At 42.6% G+C, this 14,427-nt stretch overlaps 1 protein-coding gene across 2 annotated transcripts in view; it reads right to left on the bottom strand.

The window, feature by feature from the left end:
* JAK2 (Janus kinase 2) overlaps window positions 1-14,427 on the bottom strand; it is a 95,426-nt gene that overhangs the window by 46,979 nt on the left and 34,020 nt on the right. Inside the window, exons 1-2 of one of the 2 annotated variants that reach the window (XM_081893843.1) lie at window positions 12,075-12,227; window positions 8,363-8,611 (exon numbers count right to left, since the gene is read on the bottom strand). In XM_081893843.1, coding sequence (XP_081749969.1) covers window positions 8,363-8,585 — 223 coding nt within the window. In that variant the 5' untranslated portion in view covers window positions 8,586-8,611; window positions 12,075-12,227. Of the gene's footprint in view, window positions 1-8,362; window positions 8,612-12,074; window positions 12,228-14,427 lie in introns of those variants that run through there. The other variant, XM_081893842.1, reaches the window with a different exon arrangement.

Raw genomic sequence — 14,427 nt, 5'->3', positions numbered from 1 at the left:
CACCCCTGAGTGCTCACTGGAAGGACAGATCCTGAAGCTGAGGCTCCAATACTTTGGCCACCTCATGAGAAGAGAAGACTCCCTGGAAAAGACCCTGATGTTGGGAAAGATGGAGGGCACAAGGAGAAGGGGACAACAGAGGATGAGATGGTTGGACAGTGTTATAGAAGTGACCAGCATGAGTTTGACCAAACTGCAGGAGGCAGTGGAAGACAGGAGTGCCTGGCGTGCTCTGGTCCATGGGGTCACGAAGAGTCGGACATGACTAAACGACTAAACAACAACAACAGCTGATATATCACAATGTCTGAAATTGCCCAGCCGTACCCCATACAGCTCCTGCATGCACAAGCCAGACAGGTCTGGACACTTGCCCAGGTCACGAAGTTGAACAAGCCCCCATGCCATTCTGGCTCCCATGAGCAGCAGCTATGTGTGGACAAGGGCGGGCAGCCTTCTGCTGGCCCCTGAGGCTGCTGGCCCCTCAGAGAAGCAGTTTAAACTAGCTGGCCCCCACTGCAGTTTGCAGGAGGCGGAGGGGGCTTGATCAGCTGAGAAACGGGCTTTCGTAAACTGTTATGTACTGAAGTTCTCACCCTGGGCCAGCAGGGGGATACTGTAGATAGTTATGCAAATGAAGGATTGAAAGTGACGTTCAGTGATTGGATAGTTTATATGCAAATGAAGGATCAAAAGTGACGTTCAGTGATTGGCTAGTTACAGAAAATGGTTACTGTTGCATTCTAGTGGAGCTCTATATAAGCAGGCTGACTGAGCTCCTCAGTTCAGTACTGTTCCAGCTTACAAATAAAGAGCTGCTTTGGAAGAATCGCTGTGTCGTCTGATATGTTCGCCCACAACTTAACATAAACTGTCCACCTCACAGCTGATCAAGGCAACCTGAGCTGGCACTACATCTTGGCTTCCTGGCCACCAGCTGTGGGCCAGCTCAAAAAGTTTGAAACCGGTATCACCGTTTGAACACCATACTGGTTTCAGACAATTAATCATAATATCGCCCAGCTCTACTCTGCAGTGCCTCCTCAAATAACCCGGCATTTTTTTTTTAAGGGCTACCGTTATGCATGCTGGAAGGGCATTGTTTATTAAACTGCAGCAGCATCTGCTAAATACTCTACCTAATCTCAATTAAAACTAGATTTCCTTGCATAAGAAGGTGAGCGATAGGGAGCACGGCACTCTTACTTTGCAGAGATTTCAAGAGGAACCAAATGTGTCTGTAACTTGAGGTTTCTGTGAACAAGAACAAAAACCACTTTAAAAAAAAAGAGCACAGGTTTAGGTGATTTACCATTTTGGCAGCAGGTGTTAACCCAGATAGAAAGGTTAGCGATAGAAAAGCAAGATTTTCCAGCTCTGGCAATTACTGTGGAAAACTGTAAGTGAAACTTTCTGGCTGTGGGAAAAGATGGCAAGAATGCTAGAGGTCACAGACACATCTTAATCCCCTGTCTGACTCGGCTGTCATCCCAGATGGATAATCTTAGCACCAGAATGCATTTCTGCTCTGGGGACTGATAGTCAAATCTAAGCCCTTCTGCAAAAGTGCAGTACAGATTTTGGGCTGGTTGTTTACATACACACACATTGCATACTGTTGAAAACTGGGTGTTATTAGTATTGCAAGCATTTTAAAAAATAACCATTTTTATTAAATCTTCCAAATTATTACGCAACTCCAATCATGTGTATCATTTTTTTGGTTGCACATTTTCTTCTTGACTTCCTGTGCCTCCTTTCACTATTATTTTTCCCTCTTAGTGGCTGAATTAAAACACATCTACAGTCGTACCTTGGTTCTCGAATGGAATCCGTTCGGGAAGTTCGTTCGACTTCCAAAAATGTTTGAAAACCAAAGCACAGCTTCCAATTGGCTGCAGGACCTTCCTGCACTCAATCAGAAGCTGTGGAAGCCTTGTTACATGTTCGGCTTCCAAAAACTGTTCGCAAACCGGAACACTCACGTCCAGGTTTGCGGCGTTCGGGAGCCAAAACGTTTGAATCGCAAGGCATTCAAGAACCAAGGTACAACTGTATATATTTATTTCCTAAGCTTCCAAAGTCCATTCTTTACATTCTTCTGTTGCTCCTATCTCAAATCCTACACATGATTTCACATAAGAATGATAGTTTGATAGGATATAAGAATGATAGTTCGATAGGCATTTCAACCATTTTGTAATAAGGCTTTTGTGCCTTTGCATGACAAGCAGAAAGGAAACGAGTGTGGCTTTCCTCACTAGGAAGGAAAATACTGAATTTACAGTTCCATTAATAAATACTTCTTTCCAATATTGCTGTCATTTCACAGGCTGGGTTGTTACTTACAGTAGCTTAACAAGTTCTAAATAAATTTCAGTGCAGTGGTGATGCTGCTCTTGTCACAGAGCCAAAACATAGGGGAAGATAGATTGATCATATTTATTATTACACTGATGAAGGCTTTCCAGGCTTTCCAGAGAGACTACTAGGGCTGGGCAATATACCAATATATTCTCCAAAACCAGTTTGAATAATAATTTTATTATTTATACCCCGCCCATCTGGCTGGGTTTCCCCAGCCAGTCTTGAAGTCCATATTGAGGTATCGGCTTCATAATTTCTGACCTGCCAATATATCGTGAATCATGGGGGGGGGGTGTATGTGTGTGTCCTACTCAAAAATCACAATGTGAGAAAAAACTGTGAAGCCAGCCAAGGTTTCTCTTGATTCCTGCAGCCCCTGTTAACTCTCCCAGCTCAGCTCTCCCCTGCCTCTTGCAAGGGACAGTGAATCACCAGAGCAGGCACTGGCAAAAAACACAATGGGGGGAAAACCGTGAAACCAGCTAATGCTTCCACATAAAGGTAAAGGGACCCCTGACCATTAGGTCCAGTCATGGCTGACTCTGGGGTTGCGGCGCTCATCTCGCTTTACTGACCGAGGGAGCCGGCGTACAGCTTCTGGGTCATGTGGCCAGCATGACTAAGCCCCTTCTGGCGAACCAGAGCAGTGCATGGAAACACCGTTTACCTTCCCGCCAGAGCGGTACCTATTTATTTACTTGCACTTTGACATGCTTTCGAACTGCTAGGTGAGCAGGTGCTGGGACCGAGCAACGGGAGCTCACCCCGTCGCGGTGATTTGAACCACTGACCTTCCGATCGGCAAGTCCTAGGCTCTGTGGTTTAACCCACAGCGCCACCCGCGTCCCTGATAATGCTTCCACATCCTTATTTCATACATTGTGATCTATTGGTATATTGCAATGTTTAGCTGGTGGTATATCATGATGTTGAAAACCAAATATCATCAAGCCCCATGTGTTCACCTCTTTCATCCTTATTTCAGCCATCATGAGATATCAATATATATTGCAATGTTTAGCTGGCGCTATATAGCGACGTTGAAAACCAAATATTGCCCAGCCCTAGAGACTGCTGCTTATTGGGCCTCAGTCACTCCCCTGCCTCCAATAGTATTGTTTTTCTTCTTGTTATTAGGATTCCTACTGCATTTATATCTCACCTTTCCCCAAAGGAGCTCAAGGTGACAAACGTGGTTCTCCTCCAATTCAATTTTATCATCACAACAGCCCTGTGAGCCAGGTTAAGCTGAGAGACTGCAACTGGTCCAAGATCACTCAAGATGCTTCATGGTTGAGTAGGGATTTGAACCCTGGTCATCCCGGTCCATCACTCTTAACCACTAAACAACACTGGCATATTCTTTTTATGCAATACGGATATGAACCCTGGTCATCCCGGTCCATCACTCTTAACCACTAAACAACACTGGCATATTCTTTTTATGCTATCCATTCAGTTCAGCTAGGGAGAACACTTGCTGCTTAGGTATTTGAATAATTTAAGTTGCTTTCAGTTGTACATTTATGTAACCGAACTAATTTATTTCCAGTACTGCATATTCCAGAATAAGAGACTCACGCATGTATGCAAGTGTAATAAATAGCTTTATACCAGGACTGAAGAAAGCTTCTACTTTGGTTGAGAGGTCCTGGGCATATTTATCTTGGGGATATTTAACTTGCAAGTGGTTCTTTTTCGCAGTTGGAACGCTCTAGCTGAGCTCAGCGGAGGGGACAGCAGTGCAGAACCCGTACTTTATGTACAGAGACAGACAAAAGCCTCCTTGTATTTCAAGCCAACATGTCGGTATGCTGAAGAGCGTTTCAGGTCCTTGCTTGTGCCTGTGCGAAATTTCATGGCTAGCGAGGGCAGTAAACTGAGATTGGGTTTGTCCCTGTTTGCAAAATAATGAGGGCTTTAGAATTTATCTCCTAAGTAACCATGTAATGGACTTGTGCCTCCTTCTGTGCTTAGTAGTTCAACATAAATCATGGTAGTTCTGCTATCCTCGTGTGTTGGCATCTAAGCCGCTGGAGAACAGTTCCTGTAACACCCATTAAAGATCAATCAATCAATCATTCTCAAACCTTTATTAGCATATAGACAACATTCCCAAAGGTTCAGTACAAGAAAACCACTAATCTAACAATTACAATGCTGTTGTATAACATTCATGGATCCTCACTGCTTGTTGCAGAAACCTGGCTACTATCGCTATCCTATGCCCGTCCTGGGTCAACATTAGGAAGGCTACTTTACATTCATCTAAATGCTACTCCCTGCTAATAACCAACTGATTAATGAACTTAAGATGGAATCCTCTGATATGAGAGGCAGTGCAAAAGAACATGCACAATGGATTCTATACAACTCTGTCCATAGGGACATGGTGTCTCTCTGCAAGCGGTGTTTTCTGGAATCTCCCCTGTAGTATTGTCGATGGCAGCACATTCAGTCTCACTAGTGTGTATGCGCTGCATTGATTCGGTTTGGCCAGGTGGTAGAAGTAAGTCGTCATTGGCAGTCCACACTGCAGCATCCCCAAACCTGTGCAGACACTATCCTGATTGGCTACTAATTTCTTGAAATTCGTTGTCTAACCATCTGTGTTTAATTGTCTCAAAAGTGTTTGATAATCTTATTTATATAAGATGCAGGGTACACGAAAAGTACCTACCAACGTGCCAATCTACCACGTTTGGATTTTGCAGCCAACACCGGTTTCCTTCAACCTATGGATTGCTCAAACCCGTCCTGTACTGCCGCTCACTTCTTAGTGGTAAAAGTAGAAGGCCCTCCATTAGCACATTGCCTTTGATGGTAAGGAACCACATTTGCAGATTGCGGGGTGGGGAGGAACGGACTGTGGTTTTCTGCCATGATTGTATGTTGTGTGATATAATAAATTAGGCAGAGGATTTGGGGAGGAGCAGAATACTGGCATATTTCAATCATCATCATCCCAAGAAATCCCTGTTACAGGGATAAGGGCCAGAGAAAGTAACCAATAGCTGAAGGGCCATGACTCTGTAGCACAGCAAGCTTTGCCTGCAGAAGGTCCCAGGTTCAATCCTGTGCATCTCCAGATAGACCAGGGAATGTCACCTGGTGTGAAACATTGGAGAGCAGCTGCCAGTTGGTAGAGAGAATGTGAGCTGGATGGACCAACAGACTCATGTCTGTTGGCCCATCTAGCATCCTACAGCATCATGTCTGTTGGCCCATCTAGCATCCAAACAGCATCCTACGTTCTATGAAATCTGTTTAAACAAAGTCCCCGGATCTTGAATGGTGAGGAACTTTGCTTGAGACCACAGAGATCTGGATTCCATGGAATGGACTGAGTTAGGAAAACTACAGATTATTAGCCAAACCTCTGGTACCCAGGCACAGTTCTGTCTCTTGCACTTGGTCTCTTGCATTTTACTTCCTAGATCAGCGGTTCTCAACCTGTGGGTCCCCAGATGTTGTTAGACTACAACTCCCATCATCCCTGAGCTCTGGCCTTGCTAGCTAGGGGTGATGGGAGTTGTAGTCCAACAACATCTGGGGACCCACAGGTTGAGAAAGGCTGTCCTAGATTTATATGCTGAAGGCCACCCTGAGAGAAGGGAGAGGGGATTGGAATTCTGAATGCAGAATTATTCAGCAGAAGCAGAACCTCTGGACCAAGGAAGGGAGAAAATGAAAAGCCACTTGTTCATATGCTAGCCTACTGTCTAAACAACACACTCCTGAAGAGCCACCTCCTCCCGAACACAAGATAAAGGCTAGGGCGGCAAGGAAGAACAAACACTTAAATAAATAAGTATTCCATGACTCTAATGCATGGAAACGCATGCAAAGCAAAGCTTAATCCAACAGTTCCAGACAAACAGCTCACATGGAGAGCCATAGTCTGATGGATGGTTCTATACCACACCCCAGAAAGGTGAAACACTTAGCACAGAAAGAGAAGTGGACAAATAACATCCTTCACAGAAGCACTGACAGAACAACAGAGTCCTATGTTCATACTTGGAGGTACTAAGAAAATAAGTCAGTAATAGCAAGGAAACTCTTTGCAAGCATGAATATTCATAGACCAGCGGCATGACCAAAGGCCAAACAAAGCTTCCTTAACTATGGTTTGGCATGTGCCCCATAACCTGCTTAAGACCACTTATTCATCTAAAGGGAAAAAGATCATCAATGATCTACTGGAGGCTAAGAATTCAGATTACAAACAGAACTGCACAACTTTTTTTTTGCAGTGCTCACATTCCTTGTCTTCCAAAAGTAAAAAAGCAGAGCATTGTTTTGAATCAGTGTAACTTGGTGGGTTAAATCAAACCTTCGTGAACAAGTATAGATTGGAGATGGTGAAAAAGAAGGAATAAAGTGTTCCATAGTACGTTCTCCTGACGCATCTGTTGACTCCAAGATGGAACTTTGATTTCCCCTAGGTTACATAAAGGCTCTATAAGGGCATCTGAAGGTATCTGGGGTGGGCAGAACAGACATGTTGTCCATTATGTACATTTTAAAGACACAATCTGATCTTGGCAACCTTAAATCATTTCCTGTGGCACCTTTCCCATTCTCCAGGATGACAGAACTTCTGAGACTACACGAGAAAGCTCCTCTACCACCCCAGGATACAACGCATATGGCTTTGCAATTACCTTCCTAGTAATTTTTAAAATTGAGCACTCCGGCTTAAGCACTAACTACAGTATTTAATAATAGAAATACTTGGTAAAGATAAAAAAAGGAACAGCCCATGCAGGAGTTGTTACCAGAAAGTATACACCAGCAGATGCTATTAATCAAATTCCAACAGTTAGCAATAGACAATCTTAGATGACACTAGCAGCTTAAAAATATGGAACCAAACTGTTCTCTAATTCCACAAAACAGACTGATTTCTTTTAATGACATTAATGACACTAAGATTTCTGTTACACTGAACAGTTTTCCTTCCCAAGTCTTCCCAAGAAATATGTGCAGCCTCTGGGCTCTGGTCACATTTTCTCTTAAATGCATGGATGCAAATTCTTAATCGGATGTTTGAAATCCTAAAATTGCCAGAGGAGCGAGAAGGACCGGTGACTATCACCTACACCATCAAGATATCATCCAAGCTTTGGGTCTCTTTTGAAAGCACCTTTTTACCATTTGGTTCATCAAGAGCTTCCTTCGACTAGGCAGAGAATATCAGGGGCAGCTTGAGTGAAGAGGAACCTACGGTTTCAAAAGACAACCGCAGCTTCCGAGACGAACAGGAAGGTGTGAGCACCAGCCGCAGGTTCCGTTCTTTTTCTCACACCAACAAAAGCCTTGTTTAGGTGAAATGTTAAGCTATGGTTGAGCATTATGTGAATGCGCCAGCATTATCTGAAGTATGCTCCCCCTCTAGTCAGAAGGAGACCATATTAACTAACTTCAGGTTTGAGCTATGTCCAAACTGGACAAGCCAGTTAGTCTTAACTATACTTTATTTAGAGCTATGTTTCATGAAGCTGGCTTGTTTCAATAGTAGTTAAGAGTGAGTACAGTTTAATGTTCTGACAATTCTAAACAGCAGTTAATGGGGGGAAGCAGAGAGGGGACCCCAAGACTCATTCGCATGACACTAAACCATGGGTGAACCTCCAGGCTGTGGGTCAAACTTGAGGATGTCAGATGTGGGTAAGGGTGGGGCTGCAAAGGAATAATCTGGAACTTAAACGACTGTTCCTGTGCTGGAGCAAGCACACTCCCATCAAACCACTTCTCCCTCCCAGAATTGCTCTCTGAAGCCTCAGCTGTCAAGGCTTCGAGGTGCAGTACACAGCTGTTCCAACAGCCCCTGGGACACTCCTTCAAACATTTGATTGCAAAGCACTGAAGGAACATTGCTGGGGCTGTCTGAGCCACAAAGTGCCATTCTGATCTGTGTTTTATTGCCAAATCCCAGAAAAGTGAGGCCAAAACAGTTCCGTCGGTCAGAGAACAGGGTGTGTGATCTTACCACAGGCTTTACAAGCAGCAACACAGATCTCTTCTGCAACGTACTCTCCTGCTGGAAACTGTAGATAATCGCCGTCCATCTTTCCTTGGGAATGATACAAGTAAACTCGAAGCAGAGGCTCTGTGTGCGTGGAAACAGCCGCATTCCCAAGGACGCCACCATTCTGGTGAAGAGTAGATGAGGCCGGGCCTTCCATTTCTGTCACCGTAAGGCAAGCCATCATGACATTTTAAGGTTCACAGCTTTGGCCTGAAAGAAATGCACAAAGAAAAAAAATGTCAGTTACATTTTTAAAGAAGATATAGAGTACGCTGCATTGATTTGGAATGACAGTGAAGATTTGGGGGTCCCCCCCCCCCGCCTTTCTCTACAACAAGCTCCAAAACTCCTTCTCCCCCCCCCCCTGGAAGTTTCATCCTCACAACAACCCTGTGAGGTAGGTTAGGAGGAGAAATGGGGACTAGAACAAGGCTTTCTGGCCCCCGGTTGAGCAGCACGCTGGGGCCAGCTGTATTGGCCACACCCTGCAAGGCTCTGGGATGAAAGCACCTCAGCTCCCACAATGAGAGCTGCGGCAGTTTCACCCGGAATATCGCCATGATGTTTGGCTGGCGATACACTGCAATGTTGAAAACCTGACATCACTCACTTGTTTTCAAAAATTCAAGAATTCTGCAAGCAAGCTGAGAGCACCGTTGAAGGCATTGCTTAATACCATCCATTCAAATCCTGAAGTGGCTTTCTGAAACCACTTAGTGGAAACAGTGCCTTCTTTTAGAAACTGTTCTAGAACTCTCATCCCACAATGCTGTGGAAGCAACTTCTGAAAGTCATGGTGGAGAAATGGTAAAACAAACCAAAACAGACCACTGCTGTTTGCTGAAGAGGTGCAGGCTCCGGTCATGCCAACTTGCGGAAAGTTAAGGGAATTCTTATTCTCCACTTCCTGAACTAGCTCGTTCTACTTAACAAAATTTCCAGATTCAGAAGTTTCATTTCTGCATTAAAAAGGTAGCCCAGACAAAAATAGCACCCAGGTTTAGATCCTCTTTGGCTTAACTTCCTCAAATTAGACAACTCTATTGCAAAAACAAACACACACATACCCCGAAAACCCCCCAAAGAACTTTTACAAAACCATTGAAATGTGTTTCTGTATTCTTTATTACTACATACCATACTAAGCTATGCTTTCTGTTGTTTTCAAAGCTGGCAAAATCCTGATTATTTAGTTGTCATTATTATTATTATTATTATTATTATTATTATTATTATTATTATCATTATTATTATTATCATCATCATCACTGTTATTTAATCCTGGGACCAAGGAAACATTTGCCCTTTGATATCACCTTTTCTTATTTCCCTCAGAAAGCACAGAGAAATGATTTGTAGTTTCCTCTCCATAAAACTTCCAAATTCATCTTTCAACAAGAATCTTAATCCTCAAGACGTTAGTTGCGCAAACGTAAAAAGAAAAGAAAAACCCGCAAAAACCGGTTAAAAGCAGATCCTCAGAAAAAGGACATTCAATTAAAGTACTATAACTTGATAAGTGGGTTAAACTAAGATTGCAATGGTGCTCTAGCATTATCTTACATTTTTGTAATTCTTTTGGAGAGTCTATATACCATCCCAAAGGTCAACACATTTCCCTGACTGCTCTTTCTTGAAATCTGGAGATATTTTGTATGTCTAATGGGATAAATCTGTAGGATTCAAAATAAGTGAAACTATCAAAGGGAAATTTAATCCAAACAATTCGAGTAGGGATTTCTGGCAGGCTCACTTTGTCATTTGAACAAAGACCTCCTTCCTTATAAACTACAGAAGCAAGTAGGAAAGGATTAGGCTCCTGCTTTTGTGTTCTTTAAAAAAGTAAATAAGCCGCGTTAAAAACCAGTGTACATCCTTCATTAACTGATATGATACATATATATTGTACTCAAATCTTCCCTTCAATCAGTATTTGAGTTCTCAAAAGAATGGCTAAGCAACTAAACTACATCTGAATAGTCAGATACTGAGCAATCTGCCAAATTTTGAGGCATCTGCAACGTAAACTTCAGGACTTCTATGAAGCTGTGAACCGTAGTAGCATCTCGGTGCTTATAACAGCACGATGATTTAGTGAGCTCACTACAATATTGCCTAAACTATATTTAACGGGGGGGGGGTGTTAGTTCAGTATTTAAGCGGCAGAAACACTGCAAGCACGGAGGTGGGGGCACAACAACACATTCACCAATGTTCCCAAGCATCTCATACTGCCTCAGAATATGGTTCCACTCAGCTATCAGAACTGATGGCAGGGCTTACGTAGGCACAGCAGGGACTGAGTTGTGTGTGCGTGGAGGAGGAGGAGGAGGAGGAGGAGGAGGAGGAGGAAGAAGAAGAAGAAGAAGAAGAAGAAGAAGAAGAAGAAGAAGAAGAAGAAGAAGAAGAAGACTGCCACAAGAAACTAAATAAAAACCAGTCATCCTATTGTAGGAAAAGACCTGCCAATAAAAGTAAAGAACTTATTTATGCATGCTACAACGGCGGCAAGAGTTTTGTTAGCACAACGATGGAAGAACGAGGAAATCCCAACGAAAGACTGTGGCAAGCAAAATTGATGAGTTGTGCGGAATTGGCGAAACTGACATATAAGCTGTGTGAAAAGGACAACGGTGACTTCAAGGAAGAATGGGAGCTTTTTACAAGCTAGCTAAAAAGACAACAAAATGAATTGGACTCTGTGGCAGGTTTTGAATAAACATTCACAAATTTATTAGCTGAACTAAAGTAAGGATACGTACAATTTTACAACATGCAGAAAACAATATATGTAAAGAAATCAGGGAGGGAAGTGGAAGGTGAGGTGGAGAGGGAGGGTTGAAGTGGGAAAGGGGGAAAGAATAATGTAATTTATTAAGAGGATTGACAAATTGTTATGTGAAAATTGGTTAATAAAAATATTTTAAAACGAAACAAAACCAGAGTTATCCTTAAAAAGAACTACTACTTCAGACATAGTCAAAATATCCCTTCCCCTACCTTTCCTTTAAATGGTGGTGAAAATAAATTGCCCAAAGAACTGAAGATTTTTTTTATTTTTTAACTTCACTGGTCAGTAAATTATTGCATATTTTGTTAGTGGCATATTGTCAAATCATAATGAGAAAATATCGTTTCACCACCATGAAGAACCTATGTTCTTGAACAATAAGTTGAAAAACACAAGACTTTTTCATGTTAGTTTATTTTGCTCTGAGTGGCGCTAAGTGTTTTCCGCAGCTACGTACTGTATCTGAAAAAGGCAGATAGTCCGTAAAACAGATATAAGACAACTTGCAGAACGAAGATCGCCTTTATCTCTACCAATGCAGCTTGACAGAAAATGGAAAACCGCAAACACAAGCCAGGGCTCTGAAAGTAAACAGCATGTGAAAAAGGAAGAAGAAAAAAAGGAGGAGGAGGCAGCAGCGAAGAGGGAGCATTCATTGCTAGTGTAAACACTTGGTTTCTTATAAGGATAAGAACACAGCCTGCATTTCACTGAATCGACAGAATGTTAGCAAGCAAGATTTTACTCTTCCTCCTATTACAACTGAACTGAAAAGAAACTGCTAATGCAAAACTATTCCATTCTCCAATTTCAAGTTTATAATATTGTATTTACACGTAACATTTTGTTTTGAAAGAAGAGTACTCATTCCAAAATGTATACCGTATTTTGAAATTTTGCCGGCAGAATCGTCTTTTCAAATCTCCACGAAGAAAGGGTGAATTTAAAAATGATGTCAATTAAATATCGGAGTGCAATCTTAACCTTGAATTTGCATCAGCCGAAGAGTTCTAGGTTCTCGGCAGAAGCTCTGCTACGGCGGCGGAACGCAATATATTCTACCAGCAGATCAGAAGTCTCCAACTTGCTGTAGGCATCAACACAGCTGCTCTGCCAGAGAAAATACAGAGGCAGAGCAGCCAAAATAGGGACGGAGACACGGTCAGAGCACAAATTCTATGCCACGTCAATTCACAACACAACCATGTTCTGCCAGGATACTGGCGAGGTTATGCTGACTGTACACAGCCATGACCTTTCGTTGCCCAGACTGTACGATTTGTATATACAAAAAAACTTGTACACGTGATCTGAGCACACGATCTCAAGGGTAGGGTTGTGGCCTTCTGGTTTTCAAAAGGCAGCAGGTATTACTGCTGCAGTCATCCCAGAAGTCATAAAAGACCTTTCACAGGGAGTTTTGATAAATTAGCTCACAAAGACTTTGGCCAGCTATGCAAAAGTAGTCCAGCCATCTTTGCATCCAAACCAAACAAGCTGTTATTTGCTCATTTATCTTCAGATTATGAATTCGCCTGGAGTTTATTTTGGTAAAGTAAATACACAATGTCAGAATGCAGTCACTGTTTGTTCTTGGTTTTTCTAGTAAACAAACAAAGCTGAGAACAGGTCACTGAGCAGAAAAGTTAATGATTTGGGGTGTCTTTTTCGGGAAGGTTTAAAGTACATTTATAAACTTGCATAGTGCTAAAGTGCTTCATTTAAGCTGTAAACCTAACAATGTCTTGCAGGCCAGGTGAAGCCTATGGAGAAAAAGATAAGATTGCACACAATCTGTTATAATGGAGCAAAAAAAACAACAACAAATAAAGCTCTGCCCATAATCATAAAAAAGCAATTTTAACAAAATACATCATAAGACAGCTCATTCTGCTTAGTGTTTCTACAATTCCCTTCTTTTCTCTCTTCTCAAACATACATTGCATTTGTGATCAAATTGCACTATTTAAAGGCATGGATGTTGCAAGTCAATATCACCAGTAATAGCCTTATCCTAGGAGGCAGGTTAACATATCACCTTGAGCTTATTAGACTCTACAGTACATGTGGGAAAACTTTGGCTTGCAAGTCAAACTGGCAGGGATTTAAACATTGTCAGCAAGGCTGCATTCCCCAAACGATGCTTACCTGCCCCACACCTTTCAGCATATGTGATGCATCTGGTACCGGGCAGGTACAGATGCAGTTGTCATTGCACAATTGGAAGCCTTAAAGTAGATTCCTAACTGTGCATTGGCAAAGGACAACAGGCATTGGCCCTAGCAGATGGATTGGCGGTGCGAAAATGTTCCCCATGGGAACTCTTGGCAACCTCTTAAGTCCTGACTTCTGGTCCAGATCTACTTGTAAAATCTGCCCCCAATGACTAGGGTCTGATAAGGATCCAGCCCACGTAGGCAAAATGTTCCCCTGCACTAAGCAGTGTTCGAAATTAGCCAGGCACCAAGCGCGTTTTGCACCTATCAGCCACTTGAGACCAAGTGAAGATTCCTGGCCTTATATTTTATCTGCACAATCCGAATGAATTTCAGGAACCAAAATGCTTTTTCGAAGCAGGAGCAGTGAATGACATTATAATTCATTGCTGTTGCTTGACTTCACTTACACCACCCCACTGCCCTGCTCACAGTTGCGAAAAATATTCCCATGTAATGAGGTCGGAATAGGCCAGTATATATGTGGACTGTCTCTGCTTCAAGTGACTTTTCTTCTTGAAGTTCTCAAAGCTCTTAAACTAGCTCAAGGTTGTCCTCTGAACTAACCAGATGTTTAGAGAATCAATCCCAGTCATTCATTTGAAAAATAAGACACTGGAGCCATCTTGCCCCAAAATGGCAACTAGACATTCCGTTTGGGTGACTGAAACCTTGGGTTTAAGGAGCCATTTGCCACCTAGCTTAAATATGTGAGTTTCTAACGCGGCTCTAAGGCTTTGAGGAAGAGAAGCATAAAACCAACCAAAGAGCAAGAGTTACGGTGTTACATGCAAATGTATACAAGTCTTGCCAACCATTCCCCCCCCCCCCAGTTAAAAAGCAGTGTCGCGAGATTAAAGGTGGAACACAAACTTGGTGCTGGGACCTGTGTCTCTGCATTTGCTGATTCAAGCTGGAATAGAATTGGGAGAAGATAAATGGACCATGGAGAACAGATCAAGTGGCCAGTCTGCCAACAGCAATCCTGTGCTCAAATCTGCACCCTTCTTGAAGCTGCT

The sequence above is a fragment of the Podarcis melisellensis genome, assembly GCF_964234715.1.
Source record: "Podarcis melisellensis genome assembly, chromosome: 17".
NCBI lineage: Eukaryota > Metazoa > Chordata > Lepidosauria > Squamata > Lacertidae > Podarcis > Podarcis melisellensis.
Note: the sequence above shows the minus strand (reverse complement) of the source record. Positions and strands in the feature narration are given on the sequence as shown.